The sequence below is a fragment of the Pongo abelii genome, chromosome 18 (assembly GCF_028885655.2).
Source record: "Pongo abelii isolate AG06213 chromosome 18, NHGRI_mPonAbe1-v2.0_pri, whole genome shotgun sequence".
Lineage (NCBI taxonomy): Eukaryota > Metazoa > Chordata > Mammalia > Primates > Hominidae > Pongo > Pongo abelii.
The window spans coordinates 49002566-49026969 of NC_072003.2; the positions used below are offsets into that span (position 1 = coordinate 49002566).

General features: G+C 51.8%; 1 protein-coding gene and 1 long non-coding RNA gene across 13 annotated transcripts in view; one reads left to right on the forward strand and one right to left on the reverse strand.

Moving 5' to 3' along the window:
* ZNF423 (zinc finger protein 423) overlaps positions 1-24404 on the reverse strand; it is a 371381-nt gene that overhangs the window by 290393 nt on the left and 56584 nt on the right. For 10 of the 12 annotated variants that reach the window (XM_054533877.1, XM_024234050.2, XM_024234049.3 and 7 more), the window contains one exon: positions 11147-11206. The exons of 1 other annotated variant lie outside the window; for it this stretch is intronic. Coding sequence is in view for 6 of the 11 variants with exons in the window: in XM_024234050.2 (XP_024089818.1) it covers positions 11147-11206 (60 nt within the window). In the remaining 5 variants the exon portion in view is untranslated. Of the gene's footprint in view, positions 1-11146; positions 11207-14017; positions 14073-24404 lie in introns of those variants that run through there. One more of the 12 variants, XM_054533876.1, reaches the window with a different exon arrangement.
* On the forward strand, positions 17412-23610 carry LOC129050780 (uncharacterized). Its single transcript, XR_008514553.1, has 3 exons — positions 17412-17550; positions 19504-19635; positions 22972-23610. It is a non-coding gene; the product is annotated as an uncharacterized LOC129050780 (long non-coding RNA).

A 24404-nucleotide genomic window follows, 5' to 3' on the forward strand; every position in this document is an offset into this window, starting at 1 on the left:
ATGTTAAGGGAATGTCAGCTGACATGACAGCAGCCTAACCCCTGTGGGCTGCCTGCAGTCTACAGCAGGGCACCATTGACCATATCCAACCCAGGAGTTCGGCCCTGCAGAGTGTCCACACAGGAAGCCAACACACGCCAGGTGGTGTGGTCAAGCTGACCTTGGCCATTTCCTACTGGGCACTGGCCAATGGACGCACAGTCCATGTGTCCAGCCCCACCCAGGGAAGGAACCTGATCTCAGGTCAGCCTCAGGCCTCTGCCTTTCAGAGCAGACCCTGCCCACCTCCCACCAACCCCCACCCCACCTGGCCTTCCCCTCCTGGGAAACAAGCCATGCCTCACCAACCACGGTGAACAAGAATGGCTCCCTAAGACTCAGTTCCACCCCAAATCTACAGGAAGGTGAAGCGGATTGCCCCAGGCACTGTGGCCATGCCCAGGGATTGCCAGTCACGATGTGGGGAAAAAGGCAGGAAGCTGTGACGATGTGACGAGAAGGAGGGGCCCATCTGAGCCTTCTCTGTCACCCATACAGACCCAAGCTCAGAGCTAAGCTCCTATGGGCACTTCCTTCCACATGGTGTCAATAGCAAAAGTAAAGGTGCAGGGTGCCAGGTGGCACCCTAGGGGTTGAGCGCTCCATGCGGATTCCCTGTGCCATCCTCACAATGGCCTTAGGAAGCAGGCCTATTATTATCCCCATTTCCGATGAGAAAATGAAAGGACAGGGAGGTTTAATAACTTACTTCATATTGAACAGCTAATAAGTATCTAGACCTCAAACACAGATTTTGCTCTAAACAAAGTGAACAAAACTCAGGCCCTGCACTTCCCAGGACAAATACAGACGAAGAAGTGGAGGTGAGGTTCTGCATCTTGGCAGACTTTTGCCAGGCACCTGCCAACTGCCAAGCCAGGGCTGGGCTGTGGGGACACAGAGAATCAGACTTGGTCACTGCTCCCTAGGAGTGAGCAGAGCATCAGGGAGCTGGGTATAAGAAGAGAAGGCGTGTTAGAACCAAGCAGAGGGCAGCAGGAGCCCTGAGGGCCAGGATCAGGAGCTCTTAGGCTCAGGGGGCACAAAATTATGTCAGGACTATCATGGGAAACTTCCTGGAGGAGGTGTCATTTAGGCTGAGCTTCAAAAAATGCCAAGGGGACACACACAGTCTGTGGACCAGCAGCATCATCACCCCAGAGCCTGTTAGAAATGCAGAATCTCAGGCCCTACCCAGACCTGCTGAGTCAGAATCTGCATCTTGACAAGTTGCACACATGTTCAAGTTTGAGCAGCACTGGTGCAAACCACCCCAGGACACATAAGGCTGGGCAACACTGGAGGGAGCAGGATGGGCAGCAACTCCCCCAAATGCATGAGGAGTGATGCCATCAGCACCCCACCCCACACACCCCAACCCACAGACATGCCTGACTGTTTACAGGCAGGCTTCAAGTCACCAAGAACTATTGATTTCCAATGTCCACCAGCAGGACAGCGGGATCCTTGGGGACTTAGGAAAGGGCCAACACCAAAGAGAGGCCTTTCCATCCTCAGGGAGCACCCCAGCTTTGGAGAAAGTAGGACTGGCCCCTCCTTGTCTTTACAATCCTCATTACTGATGTCCCCCGAAAAGCCCAACAGCACCAGGAGAGGAGGGGCAGGGCCATGGGCTTGCTGGGGCAGATGGTCCCAAATCAACTGAGCAACTGCGCTGCAAAGTCTCAATGCCAGGCCAGGGACACGAGAAAAATGACAGCATCCCTGCCAACAGGGAAGCCCCAAGTCCGTCTCAAGAGGGTAGAAACCAGCAAGACAAGCCTAGCTCCATGGAAGCGAAGTCATCAGCCAGGGTAGAGGTACAGGAGGAAAACAGGAGTCAGAAGACGCACTGCACACGTGTTCATTTCCACATGTCCTGGGCACCAGCACACTTGAGTCCAGAGCACACACGTGTACATGTATGCACGGGCTCTGCATACACATGTGCACAGCAGGCATGTCGACGAGGAAGCCAAGTACAGTGGAGCCCAATGGGGGCCCCAAGGCTGGTGCAGAGCCAGAGGAAAAGGGTGGACAGGAAATGCCACCTCCTCCTCAGAGAACTGGTCCAAGGCAGCCCCAGGGAGCCCAGGATGCAGCACCAACCAGCAGGCAGAGCAGAGGGGCGCTGGAGCCTCCCCCAGCCAGGGGTCTGAATCAGGGCTGCAGCTACCTGGGCATGCTCACACACAAGCACACACACAAGTGCATGCATCCATGTGCACACAAGATACAGAATGCCCTACCCCATGGACTGCTCACCATGGTAACAGAGTGGCCACCTCTCAGCTCCAGTCACCACCTGACGATTTCTGAGGCCCCCTGCGCTGGAGGGGGAGCAGCTCTAACAAAGGCGCAGCCCGGGCTGCCTGGCCAGGGGTCCATGGAGCCGACCCGCCGGCGCATGCCTGCCACACTCCCCCGGTGAGCTCAGGGCCACCGCGTCTTCCTACCCAGCCTGCCTGGCTCCACTTAGCTCAACTCCCCACAGGCTCCCCAGCCGAGCTAATGAGAAACTCCCCAGCTGGCCCCATATAAAAATGCATTTCATAAGTCTTTAAAATGCTGGGAAATTCTACATCTATTTAGTGAGACTTTTCTGCTCCTTTAAAATGTCCCTTGGTCCTCATCAAGAAGACGATTGGGTTGAGGGCTCAAGCACAAAAGGTGGACGCCACCAGCACACCAGCCCGAAGCCAAAGGGCGCCCAGGCAGCATGCACCACGGGCCACAGCCAGGCAGCTCCAGGCAAGTATCGTGGGTGGGTGGGACATCCCACAGGTGACCCAATGTAGGACGGTCACTTGGGGAAGTGTTTAAAGTGAGACCCAGTGGGGAGCAATGGACACAGAAGAGGGGAACAGTCTCTCCAGCCTTGATTGGGGATTGAAAGAAAAAGTTAGAAGTTGCTGGGAGCCCCTGAGAAAATCTCCAAAGGAGAAAAAAAAGACCACCCACACAAAGATGTTCATCATGGCATTATTTACAACAGCCATCACCTAAAGCAGTCTGAACGTCCAACAGGGGAGAGGCGGAGAATAACATTCATGCCCATCCACTCAAGGGCTCCAGCACAGACACCAAGGTAGGAGGTACGTGGGTCCCAAGATCACAGGAAGCTCAGGTCCAACAGGGACTACAAGGAAACCCCCTGCGAGTTCAGCATGGACTTCATCTAGAAGCTTATAGACAAATGGAGCTCGAAAGGGGACTGGGAGAAATGCAAACGCAAGTGCAGAAGCACAGGGGTGTGGGTGGAGTTTCTGTGAAGCTGTTGAAATAATAAATATGCACTCCAACAAAACACAAGCAGGGCGGGAGGCAGCTCCGCGTGGTTCAGAAGTGCAGGCGGGACTGCACGGAGTGGCCTCGCCTCCCCATGGTGACAGGCCCGGGCTTCTGGACATTTCTATCCATTTCCCCAGCCAAAGCCTCGGGGCAAAGGACTGCAGGGGATGAGGCTGTCACCTTGGTCAGGAGCAGGGACCCTGACCATTCTCCTCACCCCAACTTTTAACCAGAACCAGGCTAAAAGAAAAATGAGAGGCTTCAATGCATTCTTCCCAAGGAGGTCCCAGGACACCAGCTACCCCATTGCTGGCTCTACCTCCCATCTGAGCAGGTCCCAGAGCCTGCAGCCCTATCCCCACCTTCCCCTGCAAACTGCCCCCATGCCCAACACCCAGATGTGGAAGGAGGGCTGGGGATGGGGCTGGAGGTGGTGTGAGTCCCTGTGGAGAGCCTGGCCCAGTGTTTTCCAGGCCTGGCTTTGAACATGGGAGATGTGTGCAAGGTCTTCAAAACATGAACCTCCTCTCCTTCCAGGCAGCAAATCCTGAGAGCTGGCTTCAGTTAGACTCTTCTACCTGACCCAGGAGTGACCGGGGCACAGAGCTGATTCCAGAGAGTCTCATCTAAAACAAGGCATGGGACCCACATTCTCACCGGCAGGTCTGCCATCTACAGTTGAGGCACTAAATTCATGCATGAGCGGCCTGGGTTCAAACCCCCGCTCTGCGGCTTCTTGGCTGAGTGACCTAGAAGCAAGTTACTAGCATCTCTGTTTCTCGGTTTTCTCACATGGATGTGAAAAGCAGTGGAAAGGAGCCCTGGCTCCTAGAAGCACCTCGTAAATGGGAGTGACGGTTCCCATTAACCAGGGCAAGAAGACCTGTCCCATGGCAGGAAAGCCTAAAAGTCTGATCACACCAATAAGGTCTCAGGCTGTGGGACCATCACGGTCAACTGATGATACTGAGTGTTCCTCTCAAACCACAGGTGTGTCTGTCACCATGCCAGAAATAAACCTACCTAACTTGCCCAGGCATTCACAAGAAGTATGTGTCAGCAAACTAACTGTGTCCTATCTCTGGCCCACCCACAGACCCTTCTCCCCCTGCCTCTCCCTGCTGCCGTTCCAGAGCTGCTATGCTGGATGGAAGCCATGGAGCAGACTCTGCCCAGCCAGTCCCAGAACCCAGCCTGGAGAGGTGGGAGATTCCAATGAGACTCTGACTAGACAACTACATTAAAATGACCCCCTTACCCACTTCACGCTAAGCATGGTAGTACCTGCCTGTAATCCCAGCTGCTTGGGAGGCTGAGACAGGAGGATTGTTTGAGCCCAGGAGTTTGAAACCAACTGGGCAACATAGCAAGGCCCTGTCTCAATTAAAAAAAAAAAAAGATGAGCAGCTTCAGCTCCCAGATCAAACTCAGTCACAGGGAAAGAGGAGGTAAATTTCCACATGGTCGTGTTTGTTCCCTGAAACCCCACATCATAGACCTCAGGATGTTTCTGGTGTCTGCCACTTAGAGACCTCATTCCAAAGGGCTTGTGGGAAGAGGGAGGAAATGCTGAAGGCAAGATGTTTCTCCCTACCAGGCTGGGATGGGTGGGAGAGACAGGGGTTGGGGTAGGGTTAGGGTTAGTAGCAGGCTGGGATGGGCAGGAGAGGGGGTGGTTAGGGTTAGAGTTAGGGTTAGTGCCAGGCTGGGATGGGCAGGAAAGAGGGGGGTTAGGGTTAGCATTAGAGTTAGGGTTAGGGTTAGTAGCAGGCTGGGATGGGCGGGAAAGGGGGGTTAGGGCTAGGGTTAGAGTAGGGTTAGGGTTAGTAGCAGGCTGGGATGGGTGGGAAAGAGGGGGTTAGGGCTAGCGTTAGGGTTAGTAGCAGGCTGAAATGGGTGGGAAAGGGGGGGGTTAGGGGTAGGGGTAGGCTTAGTACAAGGTTGGGAAGGGTGGGAGAGAGGGGCGTTAGGGTTAGGGCTAGTGCCAGGCTGTGATGGGCAGAATAAAGGGGATTCAGAGACGTTGGTAGGAGGTAGGTCAAAGGCATTGGGAGCCTTTGGAAGGCCGAGGCTTGCAGATCACAAGGTCAGAAGATTGAGATCATCCTGGCCAACATGGTGAAACCCCGTCTCTATTAAAAATATAAAAATTAGCTGGGCGTGATGTCACATGCCTGTAGTCCCAGCTACTCGGGAGGCTGAGGCAGGAGAATCGTTTGAACCTGGGAGGTGGAGGTTGTGGTGAGCCAAGATGGTGCCACTGCACTCCAGCCTGGCAACAGAGCAAGACTCCATCTCAAAAAAAAAAAAAGAAAATAAAAAAAAAATCCATGAGTTGTCCAGAATGAGATACCTTCATACCTACTAGGAAGGTTAGAATTTACAAAAAGGAAAATAACAAGTGTTGACAAGGACCTGGAAAAAGTGGAATCCTCATGAGCAGTGGGAATGTAAAATGCCTGGGAAGGTCTTGTGGCTCCTCCAAAGGTTAAACATAAAGTTACCCTATAACCCAGCAATTCCGCACCTACAAACACACCCAAAAGAACTAAAAACAAGCATTCAAGCAAAAACTTGTACATTGCCAGGTGCAGTGACACACACCTGTAGTCCCCGCTATGAGGGGAGGCTGAGGCAGGAGGATCCCTTGAGGTAGGAGTTCAAATCCAGCCTGGGCAACATAGCTAGACTCCATCTCTAAAAACAAAACAAAACTTCTATGTGGATATTCACAGCATCACTATTCACAATAGCCAGAAGATGAAAACAACCAAAATGTCAATCAACAATACCCAAACAAAATGTGGTCCTTCCATACAGTAGAATATTATACAGCCCTAAAAAGGGGTGAAGGACAGACACCTCCTATAATAACATGGATGAACCTTGAAAATATTAGGCTAAGTGAAAGAAGCTAGTCAATGGAGATTACGTATTATATGACTCCACTGACAGGATGTCCAGAATAAGCAAGTCTACAGAGACAGAAAGTGGATCAGCCAGGTGCCGTGGCTCATGCCTGTAATCCCAGCACTTTGGGAGGCTAAGGTGGGTAGATCACCTGAGGTCAGGAGTTCAAGACCAGCCTGGCCAACATGGTGAAACCCCATCTCTACTAAAAATACAAAAATTAGTCAGGTGTGGTGGCACACGTCTGTAATCCCAGCTACTCGGAAGGCTGAGGCAGGAGAATCGCTTGAACCCAGGAGGTGGAGATTGCAGTTAGCTGAGATCGCGCCACTGCACTCCAGCCTAGGCAACAGAGTGAGACTCTGTCTCAAATAAAAAAAAAAAAAGAAAAAGAAAGTGGATCAATGGCTGCCTGGGGCTGGGAGGGGTAGGAGGGCAGGGGTGATAGCTAAGGATACAGTGTTTCTTTTTTATTATTTTTTTCTTTTTCTTTTATTTAGTTAGTTATTTTAGAGGCAGGCAGGCAGGTTATCACTCTGTCACCCAGGCTGGAGTGCAGTGTCGTGATCATAACTCACCATAACCTCAAACTCTTGGGCTCAAGTGATTCTCTTGCCTCAGCCTCCCAAGTAGCTGGGATTACAGGTGCATGCCACCATGCCCAGGGCTGTTTTGTTTTCATTCTTTGTAGAGACAGGGTCTCACTATATTACCCAGGCTGGTCTCAAACTCCAGGGCTCAAGCAATCCTCCTGCCTTGGCCTCCCAAAGTGCTGGGATTACAGGCATGAGCCACCGCGCCTGGTCCAGAGTTTCCTTTTAAGGACATGAAAATGTTCTAAGTTGACGGTAGTAATGGTCACACATATCTCTAAATATACCAAAATTCACTTTAAATGGGTGAATTGTATGATATGTGAATTATATCTCAATAAAGCTGTTTTTAAAAAGATATAGGCTGGGTTTGTTTTTGTTTTTTTTTTTAAGAATCTAAAGATTTCTTATGAAAATCCAGCTTTCTGGCTTTTCTTTTAAAACCTCTGAAGATCTGGCAACTCTGGACCCAGCCAGAATTCTGGCAATTCATGGCCCAGCCGGCAGGAGCTGAGGGCCAGCCATCCCCTTTGCAGGGTCTGTGTCACCATCCACCACGGCCCCGTCATGTATCAGCCCACCTGGGCCACTAGCTTGCCTCGGGTGGGCCTTTGAGTTTGTGACCCTGGCAAGGTTTTCCCATTTGCAAAGGACTTTCACATTTGTAAGGAGTTCACACTTATGGCCTGGCAAGGTGGGAGAAGTTGGGGTTAGCAGGAGAAGAAGAATGACCCATGAACTCCCCTGAAGTCACACATGAAACCCTGTATGTGTCCGAAAGAGAATCCACACAGTTCCACTGGATGCCCAAAGGCACCTGTGGCTCAAAACAGGTTAAGAACTCCTCCAGCTCCACACCTCCAAGGCACCCCCACATCTTGACTCCAAATGAAGTGCTCCTTCCCCTGGGCCCACCATTAGCAGCCCCATTCGCCAGCAAGTGGCATGAGTGGGCCTGCGCACTCCGCTCCCCACGCCCCTGCCTCCAGACTGCAGGATATTGCCATGAGCTGATCATTTCGCTCCTTTCCCTGCCAGGCAAGGCCAGGCTCTCCATCACTGTCAGGGCCCCTGCTCGAGGGCACGGAAGGAGCAAGCCTGGTTGTTTCTGGGGGCGGAGGGCCACAGGGTCCCCACTGGCAGGGTGGCCAGGGGAGGCCAGGGGTGAGTGAAGACACAAACTGCGCATTCTGCTTGTTTATTGCAGTTCTCCATCACACACCCAGGGCTGGGCAAAGCAGGGGAGAGGAAGGCGCATGAAAAGCTTGCGCTCTGGGCCAACAGGGCCCCCCTAGAAGAGGGGCTGCTCCATGCCTTACAGTTCTCCCTTCCTCCTGGTAAACTGCCCTCAGCCCAGGGACACTGGGGGCCTGTGAGCAGGACCACCTATGCCCTGCAGCCACCAGGCCTGTCCTGCCAGGGACCTTCCAGAGGTCCCCATAATGCCCTGCCTTCAGGTGCTGCTCAGCTCTCCACCTCCCGATGCCAAGTGGTGCAGAGGTGAAACCACAGGCTCTGGCTTCCGGAGGACTTGGGTTCGAGTCCCTGATCCACAGCTTGCCGACTGGGGACCGTGGATTCACTACTGTATGGCTCCAAGCTCCTTCCCTCATCTGTCAAATGAGGATGGGGATTCTCAGTAGCAGTGCCAAGGATGGCCTGGGAAGTTTTGCTCCCCCATAATCTTCTTTGGCATCTGCTGCCATTCTCTGATGTGGCCAAGTGACATTTTCTCAGTTTAATGAAAAGTATTAGACAAAAGCAGCTTTCACCAGGCCTTTGGCCCTGGTGTCCACCAGATGGCTGTCCCTAAACCAAGCCCATGGAGAAATTATGGAGCTGCTGCTGGAAGTGGCACCCACCTTACAGAGCTGTCACGATGGCTCAGCAAGATGCTGCAGGTAGAGTGTTCACTCAGTGCCTGGCACGCACTAAGTAAGTGCTCAATAAATGTGACATCGCCCACGTCCAGGGCTACCTCCCACACTGACTTCTGCCTGCCACCCAGGCTTGGAGCCATCTCACATGCCCCATGGTCAGGGAATACAAGCTGACTTTAATAGCCCAATTCCAATAGAACTGGGAAGGAAAATTTATCACACGCACGGCACAAACTATTAATAAAAAAACAAAACAAACAAAAAGAAAAAACACCAGCAAAAATGAGCCAAAGAAAACAAAACAATTCCTGGCCTGGCTGTCTGGCTGCGGATTATCCACTGCCAGGGGTGCTCTGCCCTCCCTCTCCCCATAGCAGAGCAGAGAATCCGAAACTGGCACCGTGGCGAGCCATGGCTGTGGAGTCACAAGGAGTGTGCATCCTCCTACATGCACGAGGCATGCTCAGCTCTTGCCTGGAAACTGGCAAATCCCACAGCTCCCACTACTCCCAGGCACCCCAGAGAGGCCCTAAGACTGGCTGCCCAACTATGGAATTACAGAACTACAGAACCCAGGTCCCTAGCATCAACACCGCCCTTGCCTTCTGCAAGCTGGGAGACACCTCACTGCCTAGGGATGCAGCTGGGGTGCTTGACACCCCCCTGCCCAGGGCTGTCTGTCTATAGCAATCACTGCCAGCACCCTCCTTGCACGCCACTGCTGTTCCCATCTGTCTGCATCACCTCCGCCCCACCAGGAAAGCAGCTGGGAAGGAGGACCTTCTGTAGACAACACTGGGCTGAGTGCTTTCCTAGTTCAGGGGTTTGGGGTACAGTGGGATCCTCTCTAGAGCGGGCAGCCAGACTGAGCCCCTGCACCCCTCGTCTCTCAGGAGGACTACATCTCTGAGACACGGTGCCTTATGGCCTTGCTGTTTCCGCCAACCATGGGGAACACACTCCCTGCACAGCAGACACACAGGGGGCTACACAGCCCCTTCCCCCAGCCTCCTATCTGCCCAGTGCTGACCCCAAGGCTTGTCCTAGTCCTGGACCCTCCTCCCTAGAATTTGAGCACCACTCATCACGTTGGCTTCAGACAAGGCCCCTCTCTATGGAGGAAGCCCCTGTCACCAAGGGCCAGGGCACCTGCAGCCACAACAGTGCCAAAACCTGGGTCAACCAGGACCCTGCAGACTCTGCAGGCAGCATTAGCTCCTGCTGGAAAGGACACGCAACCAGGGGCCACAGGCTTGAGTTCGAGGGCTTAGTCTCCTTTCCCAAATTTCATTGAACCATCTTCAAGCTTCCTGCTGAATCTCCGTATTCTGTACTATTAACAGTTTCTTGTCAACTCAGTTTTTTCACTTAAATGAATTTAGCATCATTGTAAGTCACAAATGTCTATAATATCACACATTAGACACATAACCATGAAAACATTAAATGTTTATATACCTGATGCCTAACCGCGTTTTTGAAATACTGACCCAGAGCAAATCTCTCTTCCTGCTTCAGTTTCCACAACTAAAAGAGGAGAAGCTTGGACTGAATGTTCCCTCATGGGCCTCCTCAGGCCTTAAGATTCTGCAGCTCCAGCTCCCCCACGAATCCAGAAAAAGCTGGTCAGGATCCCAGGGCAGGCCTGGCCCAAGGCAGGGGAGGAGGACAAGGAAGGGGATCCCAGCGCCTGCCGGACAGGGAGCCAGGGGCACCACTGCCAAGAGAGGCCCTGGCTGCATGCAGAGAAAACAGGAGAGCCTGGGCCCTCACTCAGGAGCTCCCAAAGACCCCCCAAAGCTAGTTGTAATCTCAGTACTCATGGGAAGGCTCCAAGCTACAAAACTTCACAGTTAGAAAAACTTTACTCATCCACTTCTTTTTACAGCTAAGAAACAGAGGTACAGGAAAGAGCTTATGCAGGAATCCTGACTGTCATGTCACCCCCAACACCCCACGAGTCTGAGCTCCCTCTGTTACCTCTCCCTGGAGGCATGAGCTCAGCTCTGCCAGCCCTGAGAGTGCAGAGCAGCCCCTTCCAGGGAGGGAAAGAGGAATTCTGATGTAGACTGGAGTTTAAAAGTCCTATTAAAGTGGCTTTTATGCAATTAGATTGGAATGAATGTGCAGTGACGCCCATAGCAGGGAGCTTCAAGGCTTGTACAGTGGGAAAATCACCGCCCATCTGAACTGTACCCACAAGAAGGAAACGTGGCCCTCAGGAGAATAAGGGAATATTAGTCTCCGTATGTAATAGATTTTATTGACCATATGGAACTGATATAAAAATTGTGTTGCATGGGGTAGTCTGGATTGGAGGCAGGAATGTGACATGAAGAATATCATTTCCATAACCAGCTGGGTGGCTTTCTGAGTTCCTGGGCCAGCCCCCAGGACCCCCTGCAACTCTTCCACCAGCCCCCGGGCATTTACCTGCTGCTGTCACAGAGGAATCCCAGGCCAGCGAGAAGTCTGAGGCCTCCCCCTCTTCAACTGAAAGAGAGAACAGAGATGGGCCTGTGAGTTTGAAGGCTGTACAAATAGATCAGGTAAGGCGCAGGGCGAGGAAGAAGGAACATTTGTGGGGGTCCTTATTATAATACCCATCAACAGGGGAGAGGGGGCAAAGCCACAAAGAGGCCTTCATTGGTTTCATAGAGATGTAAAATGATCGGAATAAAACAGGAATAGCAAGTTAAGTGCTGGATCAGTTATGGTTTCCCCAGCCCTGTGCCCCGGCAGACTTCACTAATCAATCTCAGCACTGCCTCAAGAAACCAATAAGGTTGCTCTCAGAGATCAGCAAAGTGGTGAGAGCTCATGACCCTGCTGAGACCTGACCCACAGACAGACCTCAGGACACACTGAGGTCAACTCTCCCAATGACAGCACATCTGAGCACTGCAACTCATGAGCTGACAACATCAGAAGGCAACCAGCCTCCTCCCATTCCACCCAGGACCCCACAGAACCAATCTGGGCAGAGATAGGGTGTCCCCACCATCCCACACCCCAGGACATAAGCCTAGGCTGGTAGAGGCCATGCACTAGGAGAATATGGGAGAAACACTACACAGCATAACAACACTCTTGTCCTGGAATTAATCCCAGTCTGGGGCATGTAATAATATTAAAGCTGGGTTATGGACTTTGTAAATGGAACTTCATTTAAGCCAAAAATGTGCATACACAGTATTTTTCAGATTTAATGGCCTTTCTAGCTCTGCATATGTGCAGGCTGAAGCCACCACGAACCACCCAGTTCTCTCTGCACTGTCGATGTTCTTGCTGGCACCACGTGGGTGCACACTGAGCCAGGCACTGTGCTGGGGCTTTGCAGCCATCACTGGGTTTAGTTTTCCTCAACAGACTCTCAGAGGGGTGTCTGACGTCTTACAGGTAGTGAGAGCCACGAAGAGTTTGGGCTCAAACCCAGTGTTGTCTGTCTCCAAGGTTGCTTTGAAAACCACTGTTGACCGGGGTACAAAGGATGCTATCCAGAACCCTAGCAACTCAGACTGGAGGGCAGTGACCACAACCCACCACATGGAAGGTATGTACAACATGCAGGCAGCCACCTTGCGAGTGGAGCAAGCAGGCTGGCTTGTGGTCGGAACCTGAGTTCTAGCACAAGGCACAGCCTGCCTTCAAATCTCAGCTCTGCCTCTTACTAGCTGTATATGACCTGAGCAAATGATCTAACCTCTGGGTTTCTGTTTTCCCACTTCAAAAATGGAGAAAATAATGGTACCTAAGCCATAGGGCTGCTGGGAAGATTAAATGGGATAACGTCTGTGCAGCACTGGGCGCTGTGCTGGCACAGGGTAACTGCCCCCATAATAATGTCAGGGCTGTCATCTGCTGGAACAGTGGCCCAACCAACCGAGTGGGGGTCGATGCCACAGCTCAAACAGTCCTGCTCTACGTGGTGCTCTACATGGTGCAATCTACCCCCTTGACCATCTAACCATGGTCTTCCTCCTTCCCAAAGCCTCACAGAATGGGTTTCTCTGAACCCTGAGAAACAGCACATGCAAGAGGGAACATCCGCGAGCAACTAGCCAAGTTGCTAATGAAGTGTGCTCTCTTTTCCAAGCCCGCATCCTGAGAGTGGACAGGCAGGATCAAGACAATGAAATGCACAGATAATTTGAGCTGGGACCCAAGCTATTGTTTTACTTAGCTAGTTACAGCTGGGGTGGGTTTTCAAATGTGCAGCTTTATAAATAGCAATCAAGACCTCGTGTCAGACAAAATTGATATTATTCACTAAAATGATTCCAACCAGACAGCCTCCAAAACACGGGTGGCTAATGCCTAAAGCCATCAAAAGCGGGCCATGCACGGAAGGAGCTGTTGTTAACAGTGTTCAATGCTATGCCAAAAAATCAGTTTCCCTTACATTTCATCTTTTACTTACACACACACGTAAATATATGGCGCTTCTATTAAGAGACTGCTGCCAGTGTGCAAGGTTACCATGCTGCCATTTTGTTAGACACCTTCAACAAGGTCTCCATGGGTCCCTAAACCTTAAGAATGACGTAAAGCTATATGAGCTGATAAAGAGGTCAGATATGTTAAATTTGAAAGAAAAAGCACAAAAAATGTGTTCAGCAGAATCCCTTTTGTGTGCATTAAAAAGACATGTCCAGGGCCGAACACAGTGGTTTATGCCTGTAATCTCAGCACTTTGGGAGGCAAAGGCAGGCAGATCACTTGAGGTCAGGAGTTCGAGGCCAGCTTGGCCAACATGGTGAAACCCCATCTCTACTAAAAATACAAAACTTAGCCAGGCATGGTGGTGCGTGCCTGTAGTCTCAGCTACTCAGGAGGCTAAGGCAAGAGAATCGCCTGAACCTGGGAGGTGGAGACTGCAGTGAGCTGATACTGCACCACTGCTCTCAGCCTGGGCACGACAGAATGAGACTCCATCTCAAAAAAAAAAAAAAAAGAAAGAAAGAAAGTGGATCAGTGGTTGCCTGGGGCTGGGAGGGGTAGGAAGGTAGGGGTGATAGTTAAGGATACAGAGTTTCTTTTTTATTTTTTTTTTCTTTTTCTTTTATTGATTTAGTCATCTGCAGGTATCAGGGCATTAATACATGATCCCAGTTCTCCTCTGACCTCTGTGCACCCAGGTATCAGGACAAATAGTCTGCACACTTACACCCACTCAAGGTGGTTTAGTTAAGAAGTGTGACCACCCAAGTCACTGAACTTGAGGATGTCCCAAAGATGTCAAGTCATCCTCTTAGGAAGATCTGGCCTCGGCCATAATGGGAAAGAGAACAGGGAAACACCCACCATTTTGGAGCTCTGGGGGAAGTCAAAGCTCTGTGCTGGGTCCCAGAAGTCCAGACAGGCCTGCATGGGCAGAAAGAGGAGGAAAGTGACCCAGTGCTAACTGGCTGGGGAGGTCCAGAGTGGCAGACCTCACTACAGGCTTCCTGGTCCCTCACTGCAAGCAGCCGCATGACACAATGCAGTCCCTGGAACCACGTCCTTGTGTGGTGAGGGATCTGTGGGTCACCTTACTTACGACTTGGGTGTTAATGCGTTTTCCTACAACTGCAGGCACCACTCCTCTCACATGCCCTCCTCTAACCCATATTCTGCTTTTGAAGGTAGACGCACACCTTCAAAGGTGAATATGGGCTAGAGGATTCAAAAAACAGAAAAATATAAACAGAATATGGGCTAGAGGATTGTTTTATGAGACACGCTCATGCTCTGTTGTACAGGCTGGAGTGCAGTGGTGCGATCATAGCTCACTGCTCAGTCTTGACCTCCTGAGCTCAAGTGATCCTCCCACCCAAGCCTCCTGCATAGCTAAGACTATAAGCGTGTGCCACTTCATCTGGCCAATTTTTTTATTTTTATTCTTTTCATAGAGACAGGGTCTTGCTATGTTGCTCAGGCTTGTCTCAAACTCCTGGGCTCAAGTGATCCCCACCTCAGCCTCCCAAAGCACTGGGGTTACAGGCATGAGCCACCACGCCTGGTTTTTATACATTCTTGATGAGAAAGAGTCAACACCCAACCCCCCACCAGCCCCATAAGGCCCTGTGCTACCCGGCAATGAGTGTGAGGTTTTTTCTCCCCACAGCTGCACTCTTCTGTCCAGACTGGATCTCCAGCAATGGCATCACTAGCAGGGGCAGCAGGCACAGAGGAAGGAGGGCCCGTCTGCAGCTGGAGCCGGGGCCAGGTGGCCCGAGCCCACACCGGCAGCAGGCACTCTCTGGGGGCCCAAGCAGCAAGCCCCCGACATCCCTAAGAGGGAGTTCTGCTGCCGAGCCCCACTGCACACTGAAGACTCGCGGCTCAGAGAAACCCCAATCCACACAGGGGCCAATACGGACAACACACCAAAGGGGCTACTCGGCCGGCCCGAGGCGCCTCCTGCAGACGTCCCCAGCTCCATGTCTAGTTGTTTAATGTATACAATAATCAGCCCCACTGAATCCAAGAGATACACACCCCCACCCTACCCCACTTCAAGGGGAACACAGGACTCCTGTGGATGATGGGCATTTGTAAGGTAGGTGGATGGCCAGGGTGTGCCCACACTGGAGGGCACACAGAGTATACAGGCATAGGGAAAGCACGTGAAGCAAGTGTGTGCACACAGAGAGGAAGCATGGGGGCAAGTGTGTGACACAGAGCAGAGGCATGGGGGCAAGTGTGTGACACAGAGCGGAGGCATGGGGGCAAGTGTGTGACAGAGCGGAGGCATGGGGGCAAGTGTGTGACACAGAGTGGAGGCATGGGGGCAAGTGTGTGACAGAGCGGAGGTATGGGGGCAAGTGTGTGACACAGAGCGGAGGCATGGGGGCAAGTGTGTGACACAGAGCGGAGGCATGGGGGCAAGTGTGTGACACAGAGCGGAGGCATGGGGGCAAGTGTGTGACACAGAGCGGAGGCATGGGGGCAAGTGTGTGCACACAAGGAGGGCATGCAGGGTGGATGTGAATACACAGGGACGGGGCACATGGCACAGCCCGATTCACCATGACACTAACGAAGCCCCAGTTCTAGAGCCCTTTGCAAACACAAGCCCCTCTGCGCACTGGGAGGGGTCCCAGCAGTGGGGTTCTGTAGCCCTACATGTTTTGTAACATTTACAAAGGAAAGATCTGTTACCTACTTAAGACCTCTCTGTCTCTGTCTGTCTGTCTCTCTCTCTCTCTCGCTCTCTGAGACGGGGTCTTTGTTGTCTAGGCTGGAGTGCAGTGGTGTGATCACAGCTCACTGCAGGCACAACCTCCTGGCTAAGGTGATTCTCCTGCCTCAGCCTCCCGAGCAGCTGGAGCCACAGGCACATGCCACCACGCATGGTGGATTTTTGTAGTTTGTTTTTTTGTTTGTTTGTTTTTGTTTTTGTTTTTGTTTTTTTTGTGGAGACAGGTTTTTGCCATGTTGCCCAGGCTGGTCTTGAACTCCTGACCTCAAGCAACCCTCCCACCTTGGCCTCCTAAAGTGCTGGAGTTACAGGTGGGAGCCACTGCGCCTAGCCCACTTTTTCTTTCTACTCCAAACTCTCTTCCATCCCATTTCCTCTCCTGTCGGTCACCTTGAGAATGGCCACAGGCATTTTGCATTTTTTGTCCCAAAGGATTCCCCCAGTTGTTTCAGCCCTACGGCCCCACACACAAGCTCTGTGCTGGGGCCAGGCAGTGGACTTCGAGTACCCTCTGTTCAAGCAGACGTGCAGGTGTGCACATGCTCATGTGTGGGATGCAGAAAGGCTCCGGAGTGGCCCAGGTCACATGGCCAGGCTGCAGCTGCCCACTCCTGCCCCGTGGTCTACCAGCTCCTGCTCATGATTCCCAGACCTGACCTTGCAAGGCAGCTTCTGGCTTAGCCCCTGCATAACCCGAACACCTCTCATTATTCCTTCCACCTATTGGTTTCCTAGGCTTTTATCTGCCTCCCTCACGGGACCATGCCTGTCTTGTTCATTGTTGTATCCCAGTGCCTAGCTCAGTGCAAACATAGTAGCAGGTGCTCAACAAAAAACAAAAATTTTATTTTTGGAAACGGAGTCTCACTCTTGTCACCCAGGTTGGGGTACAATAGTGTGATCTCAGCTCACTGCAACCTCTGCCTCCTGAGCAATTCTCCTGCCTCAGCCTCCCGAGTAGCTGGGATTACAGGTGCTTATCATCATGCACGGCTAAATTTTGTATTTGTAGTAGAAACGGGGCTTCACCATGTTAGCCAGGCTGGTCTTGAACTCCTGACCTCAGGTGATCCACCCGCCTCAGCCTCCCAAAATGCTGGGATTACAGGCATGAGTCACTGCACCCGGCCCAAATTTTTTAATCAATAAGCACACAGGATGTGTGGTGACATCCCAGAGGGCCTGCAGCAGGGCTGGGCTTTGTTCAGGCAGTGGGCAAGGCAGCCACAGACACACCTGCCCCCTCCAAGCCACTACTGTCCCCACCCCATCACACTAGAGTCACACCGGCTCTGGGAGCAGAAGGTCACACATGCCAATCCAGCTCCCTCATGGCGCTCACACTTGCCCTGGCCTTGAGCACAAACCACTCCTGCCTGGGGTCAGGCAGGCACTGAACAGAAAACTCTGGCCACAGAATCCAGTTACAGAGTGGATGGAGCAGGGAGTGCTTCCTGCCCATGCAATGGGAATCATCATCGCTCATCAGAGATGGGATCCTTCCCAGGGCTGAGTGTGACCTCAACAATCAGGTGGCCCTGGGAGGGCCCAAGGGCACCACAGTAGCCCTGCGAGGAGCTCCTGCTAAAACACTTCACCGGACAGGGCCTTGGAGGCCCTGCCCCGACAGGGATGGAGAGGGCTGCACAGGGAGGTAGGAACGGGCTCCTTGATCTTAAGACTCCCAGCTGTCCTGGGATAATCCCCCCAAGCTGCAGAGACTGGTGGGCGATGTCCAGCAGCCTCTGGACAAGGGCTGCTGCAGAAAGCCCTTCAAAGGAGCACCTGAACACATCCTGTTAAGAGAAAGGGGGTGTTTGCGGCCATCTCTGAAGTCCTGGGGGACTTCCAGTTCCCTGTGTGAGTCAAGATCCTTAACAATGGACAAGAAGGAGCTCAAAGAGGCCAGAGGGCCCTTAGAGGGCACCTGCTTGGTGGCAGCAGGTCTAAGACTAGCTCTCACTATTAACCATGGTTCCTGGGGTGCATTAAGAAGGATTCTGGGGCTCTGCCAGGGCTTCAGGCAGATCAGGACTCCACACTGACTCTCAGCTCTGGGGTCACAAGTTGTGGGAGGCTGATTGACAAATTGGAGTATAAAGTCCCCCCAAATGCTGTCATCCCAACTCCACAGCAGGTGCATAAGTAGCTGCAACTCTCCTGCTCTGGGATTGGCCACAGCTCGTCCCCTGTGCACTAGCACAGGCCTTGCCACCACCGAGATCCCTTGTGTGCTGGGCCTCTGGATTTTGGATATCCAGTGGCACAGAGCAAGTGGCACTAGGCAGACACCTGCGTGCACCACCTCCTCCAGGTCACTTGCTCCTGGCCTGGAGAGTAATGCCCTCCACCCAGAGGGCTCCCCAACACCTCACAGAGGCAGAAGAGATGGAGCTGGAGAGGGAAACAGAAAGGGAAGGTGAAAGCTGGGCATGGGGTCTGGAAAATGGGCCCAGAACACAGCAGTGGGGCCCAGACAGGGCTGGGGCCCTGCTCAGGAGTTTGTCAAAGTCAGGCAAGATGTGTTTCGGCAGAGAAGGTTCAGGTCAAAGGCAGGAAAGCTCGGGGGACAGATTCTGAGGCAGACAGTGGCAGGAGGTGAATGAGAGACAAACAGAGGCTAGTGCTGGTCCAAGGGTCAGAGGAGGCCTCTAGTAGGGCCAGGGAAGAACCCAGAATGCTCCTTTCTGAACTCCAAAATCCACGCTAGGGCCACTTGCATAGCCTGGCTTCAAGGCTGGAAGAAGGCTCTGGGTGTGAGCTGCTGCACACAGGCACAGAAGGGCACTGTTCTGGGGAAAGGATCCATAGATTTCATCAGAAGATCTAGAATCACCTCCACCCCCAAAATAACTTCAAGCACCCATAGACCAATGGCTCTCATTTGCGAAGTTTTCTCAGCTACTTTCCCCAAGGCCTTGGGAAACCTCCCCATGCTTTGCTGGCCCCTGAGACCATCCCACCCTTACAGCATCCCATGCCTCCCCAGAGACATCCCTGTCCCAGCAGAGGTGTGGTGGCCAGGCAAGGGGCACGCGACTGCCCCTCCTTAGCTCACCCTTAGGGAAACCCTCTCACACACTGCAGGCCAAGGCCACGACAGGTAAAGGGGACAGCGAGAGCCCCAAGTCTCATTGTCAAGCATGAAACAGAGCATCACTGCTCCTGACTTACTACTAAGCAACCTTCAGGAATGGAAAAGCATAGACCAGGCAGGGAGGCCCAGCAGGTAGAGCGGTATAGGCCAAGCACTGCACAGAAGGGCAAGCAAAGGTGGCGAGAAAGAGCTGAAATGTGACCCACACTCTGTCTACCCAGCACTGTGTCCTGGTGCAGGGCTGCGAATGCCCAGAGAAAGGAGTGCCCGTTCCTTTGCACAAAAGCATAGCCGATCGCTTTTCTACAGCCCATGATCATCTTTGGCATCACGCTCCTAGGTCAAATGACCAGGGTCAAGTGCAGACAAACCCAACGAGGAAGCCCACATCCTCCAGGCTCCTTTCAGGTGGCGATGTGTTCAGGCAGTGGGTGGGGTAGGGGTGATTGCATGCAAAAGCCAAGGCTCCCTGCAGCTAAAGCTAAAACCAACCAACACCTCCACTGACAGGCCCCTTGGCACCAAGCTCAGACCCTCAGAAAAGCCACAATATGACAGTCTCATCACAATCACCTTTGTTTAACTCTCGTGATTCACCCTGACCACTTGCTGAAAAGAGAACAAGCTGTTTCAACAGCACAGGTAAGATCGCCTGCCATTATGCCCTGAAGTGAGGGTGAAAGGGACAGGACCCTCTGGCTCTGTCTCATGGGTCTCTCTGTCCACACCCTGCCCCCCAATATATGGGCATCTCACCAAAAGGAGGCTGGGTCTAGTATTTAAAGAAACCTATTTTTTAGGCCAGGCACAGTCACTCACACCTATGATACCAGCACTTTGGGAGGCCAAGGCAGGAGGATTGCTTGAGCCAAGGAGTTTCAGGCCAGCCAGGGCAACATAGCAAGATCCTATCTCCATAAAAAATTTAAAAAGTAACCAGACATGTGGTATGTGCCTGTCATCCCAGCAACTCGGGAGGCTGAAATGGGAGGATCACTTGAGCCCAGGAGTTCGAGGCTGCAGTGAGCTATGATCACATCACTGCACTCCAGCCTGGGTGATAGAGCAAGACCCTATCTGTTAAAAGAAGAAAGAAGGCCAGGTGCAGAGGCTCATGCCTGTAATCCCAACACTTACAGAGGTTGAGGTGGGCAGATGGCTTGAGCTCAGGAGTTTGAGACCAACCTGGCCAACATAGTGAAACCCCATCTCTGCTAGAAATACAAAAATTAGCTGGGTGTGATGATGCACACCTATAATCCCAGCTACTCAGAAGGCTGAGGCACAAGAATTGCTTGAACCCAGAAGGCAGAGGTTGCAGTGAGCCGAGATCACACCACTGCACTCCAGCCTGGGTGACAGAGCAAGACTCCATCTCAGAAACAAAACAAAATAAAAAAGAAACCTGTTTTCAGACAACACAGCTCCTAACCAGAAATCTTCTTCTATCCAATCTAGTACTTTTTAAAAATAAATACGTGCAATTTAAAAAAAAAAATTAAAGCAGAATATTCCAATGTGCGAAGAAAAACCATTGCTAAGAATTACTGATAGATGGTCAGTGGGTCTCCACGTCGGTGCTTGTATAATAGGCAATTTTGGCGATGCTTGACTTTCTCCTTAAACTGACTTTAGAACCAGCACCTCTGGAAGCTGCCACGCTACTAAAGACTCCTCATAAACTGTTGCCCTGGAGAATTGTAGGCAGAGGGGCTAAAAGCCTAAACCTTGCTTAGGCACTGTGCCCCTTCCTCTCCTTGCCTTGCTATATATAAAACAGAACAGAAAGACACCAAGGAATAATCCAAGAATTCCAAAAAGGAAGTTCATCTGTCCTTACAGGAAAAGAGACCCTTGCAGAAGTCACGCAACAGAGCTCATCTAGCTACGGCAGTGAGGTAGAGGAGGGAACCTGGAGAGACACTATAAAATGTAGGGGTGTGGGAAGTGGGCTCTGGAATAGGCTGCTGTCCCCCAGGTGATCGCTTACAGGCCATCAGATCTCAGGCAAGAGACTTGATCCACCCGATCTTCCGTCTCTGTAAAATGGGGATATTCAGAATACCAACCTCGCAGGAGGATGGAGAGGACGAAATGAGATGATACCCCAAAGCACTTAGCTCCAGGGAAACATGCAATCAATGTGAGCTCATGTTACTGGGATAATTCAAGCTCCCCTTCTCCCGCCAGGTTCCTGGCTGGCTGCTGAGGTTTCACTCTCCCTGGAAAGACAGGAGAGCTGAGTTTTGAGCAGTGAGATCAAATTTCCTACTGAGATTTAGCCCACCCCGCCCCACCCATAGGAATGCCCAGCTAGAGCCACAGATGCCTCAGCATCACTGCTTTCCTGTTCCCACTACAGTGCAGGGATGGTGTCCCTAAATGTGGAACTGTTTGGAGGTGACAGCCAAGGGGCTCAGCTTCTGTGCCAGCTCATCTCCCTCTCACCCTCCTGTTCCCCATCATCACCCCAAAAGAGAAAGGCTAGGAGATCTCTGCAGAAGGAGCAGGCACTAACTCCAGTAAAATCTATATCTTGGGCAACTCTGCAGAAAGGTGACTCCTCTCCTCCATCTTTCCCTAATAAAAGCATGATCATGATGATGATGTGTAAAATAGGACAATAAGTGTGAAACACTTGAAGTTTTCTTTGTTTTGTTTTGTTTTATTTTATTTTTTAAGACAGGTTCTCACTGTGTCATTCAGGCTGGAGTGCAATGGTGGCATCTTGGCTCACTGCGGCCTCAAACTCCTGGGCTCAAGGGATCCTCCTGCCTCCGCCTCCTGCGTAGCTAGGACCACAAGCACGCACCATTACGCCCGGTTAATTGTTATATTTTTCTGGCCAAGCGTGGGAGCTCACACCTGTAATCCCAGCACTTTGGGAAGCAGATCACTTGAGGCCAGGAGTTCAAGACCAGCCTGGCCAACATGGCAAAACCCTGTCTCTACAAAAAATACAAAAATTAGCTGGGCATGTGGATGCACACTTGTAATCCCAGCTACTTGAAAGGCTGAGATAAGAGATGCACTTGACCCTGGGAGGCAGAGGTTGCAGTGAGCAGAGATTGTGCCACCGCACTCCAGCCTGGGTGACAGAATGAGATTGTCTCAAAAAAAAAAAAAAGATATTTTTCTGTAGAGATGGAGTCTCACTATGTTGCCCAGACTGGTCTCAAACTCCTGGCCTCATGTGATCCTCCCTCCTTGGGAGTTTTCTCTAAGTACTAGGAAAAGGGTTTTTCCACTAGACCCAGGACAGCACACATGTGGAACACCTGCCCCAGCTCCTCTATCCTGCACCCTCCATAGATATTGCCAACTGATCGGGGTTCTTTCTCTAATTTGACACAGATGCAGCTTCAAAAGTCTCAACAGCAAGGGTTAAAATCTATTGGGCTTCTCTGTTCTGGTCCATAGAACTTCCCTGAAGCACCTGGGCATGACACACACACACACACACACACACACACACACACACACACTCCTGCACACACTTGAGGATGTGCCCAATGTGAGCAGGAAAGGCCACCCTTCACTGGGCCCAAGTGGCACCTGGCACAGTGCTAGGTATCCCACATACTGGCTCCCTTTTCATCCTCCCAGGCCCCCTCAGAAGGAGCCCTCAAAATCCTCACTTTTCTGGTGAGGAAACAAAGCCCCAGGGAGCCACAGCATTTGTCCAGATGCCATCCAAGGACTCCCAGGCCAGGGCGGATGTTTCCAAGCATGGTTTCAGCTCAAAGGCAAAAGAGGGAAGGGAAGGAAAAAGGGGAGCCATGAACACCCACCCATTCACCCCTCATTCTGCCCTGGTCCAGCCCAGCCATGGAGTAGGAAAAGAAAAGGAACTGAATATCGCAAAGCCACCTGATGTGGCAATGTTAGTGGAAAGCCAGAATCAGGAACTGAGAAGAACTGAAGACAACATCACAAAGGCAGTGAATTAAAACAATGTCTTTTTTCTTCTTCTAAAAGAGTCCCTCGCAGCTCTGTCAGAAGAGGAGCCAAGCCTGGGTACGTTGGCAGCCCCGGGGGACTGAGGAGAGCGTGTCCTGCCACAGCCTGCCCCTCTGTGCCGGTCCCATGTGAGTGAAGAGACAGACACCAGCCTGGCCCCGGTCCCTCACGTCCTTCCCCACCACCCTGCACCAGAACAGTCTGGCACTGGAGGCTTTTACAGATGTTTCCTCAGCTCCTGCCTGAAAGTCAAGGCTTTACTGACCCATTTCACAGAAGGAAGAATAGAGTCCCAAATAAGAGAAATAGCTCACCTGGGGGCCCAGACGAGGCGGCAAAAGCAGACTCAGAACCCGGTGTTCTAGCTTCCAGGCCCTGGAATCCTCCTGGACAATGCTGCCCACCTCTGAATAAGCAGTGAAGTGCAACTGAGCCCTCACATGCGCCACACACTGTGATGTGCACTTCAGTTGCACAAAGTAATTCTCAGAATAGGTTTCTGGACCAGCAATAGCAGCATTACCTAGGAGCTTGTTGGAAATGCAGAATCCCAGACCCCATCCCAGACCTACAAAATCAGAATATCTGAGGGTGGGACTCAGGAATCTGTGTTTTCGCAAGACCAACAAATGATTTTGATGTGTGCTTAAATTTGAGAACCTATGAGTAAGTACATTTATTAACCCCATTTTACAGATGAGAAAACTAAGGTTAAGCAATTTGTCAAAAGTCACGGAGCTAGGATGGGGTATAGCCAGGACTGGATTTTTATTTTTTTAGAGATACAGCCTTGTTCTGTTACCCAGGCTGGAGTGCAGTGGTGTGATCAGAGCTCACCGCAGCCTCAAACTCCTGGGCTCAAGTGATCCTCCCACTTCAGCACCCCAAGTAGCTGAGACTAGGGGAACATGCCATTATACCCAGTCAGTTAATTTTTAATTTCTTTTAGATGCATCTCACTGTGTGGCCAGGCTGGTCTTGAACTCCTGGCCTCAAGCACTCCTCCCGCCTCAGCCTCCCAAAGTGCTGGGATTACAGGAGTGAGCCACCATGCCCAGCCGGGAATAGAATTCTTAACCCCTTGATTTTACTTCTGCCTCGAACAGGCAGCAGGTCTGGTTCCAGATTGAGTAGGATCAGTCAACATAGGACTGGACTCACTCTCTCTCACTCTGCCCCGCTCCCATGATCCTTAAGATCCTTAGGTCCCTCCCTGGGCCAGCCCCAGGAGACCCTAAGAAGAAGAGAGTTCATCTCTTGGGTCTCCCCAAGCACTCAAAATCCTTGGGGTGAAACCATGAGAGACAATGGTGTGCTGGTCAATGTCTAACAGGGGGCTCTCCAGGAGAACAAGAGGCTCTGGTTTGTAGGGTTTGCCACTTTCTGCAGTGTAAATGCCCCCACTGCAGCCAACATCAAGCTACCAAACAGGACACTGCTGAGTGGAAGAA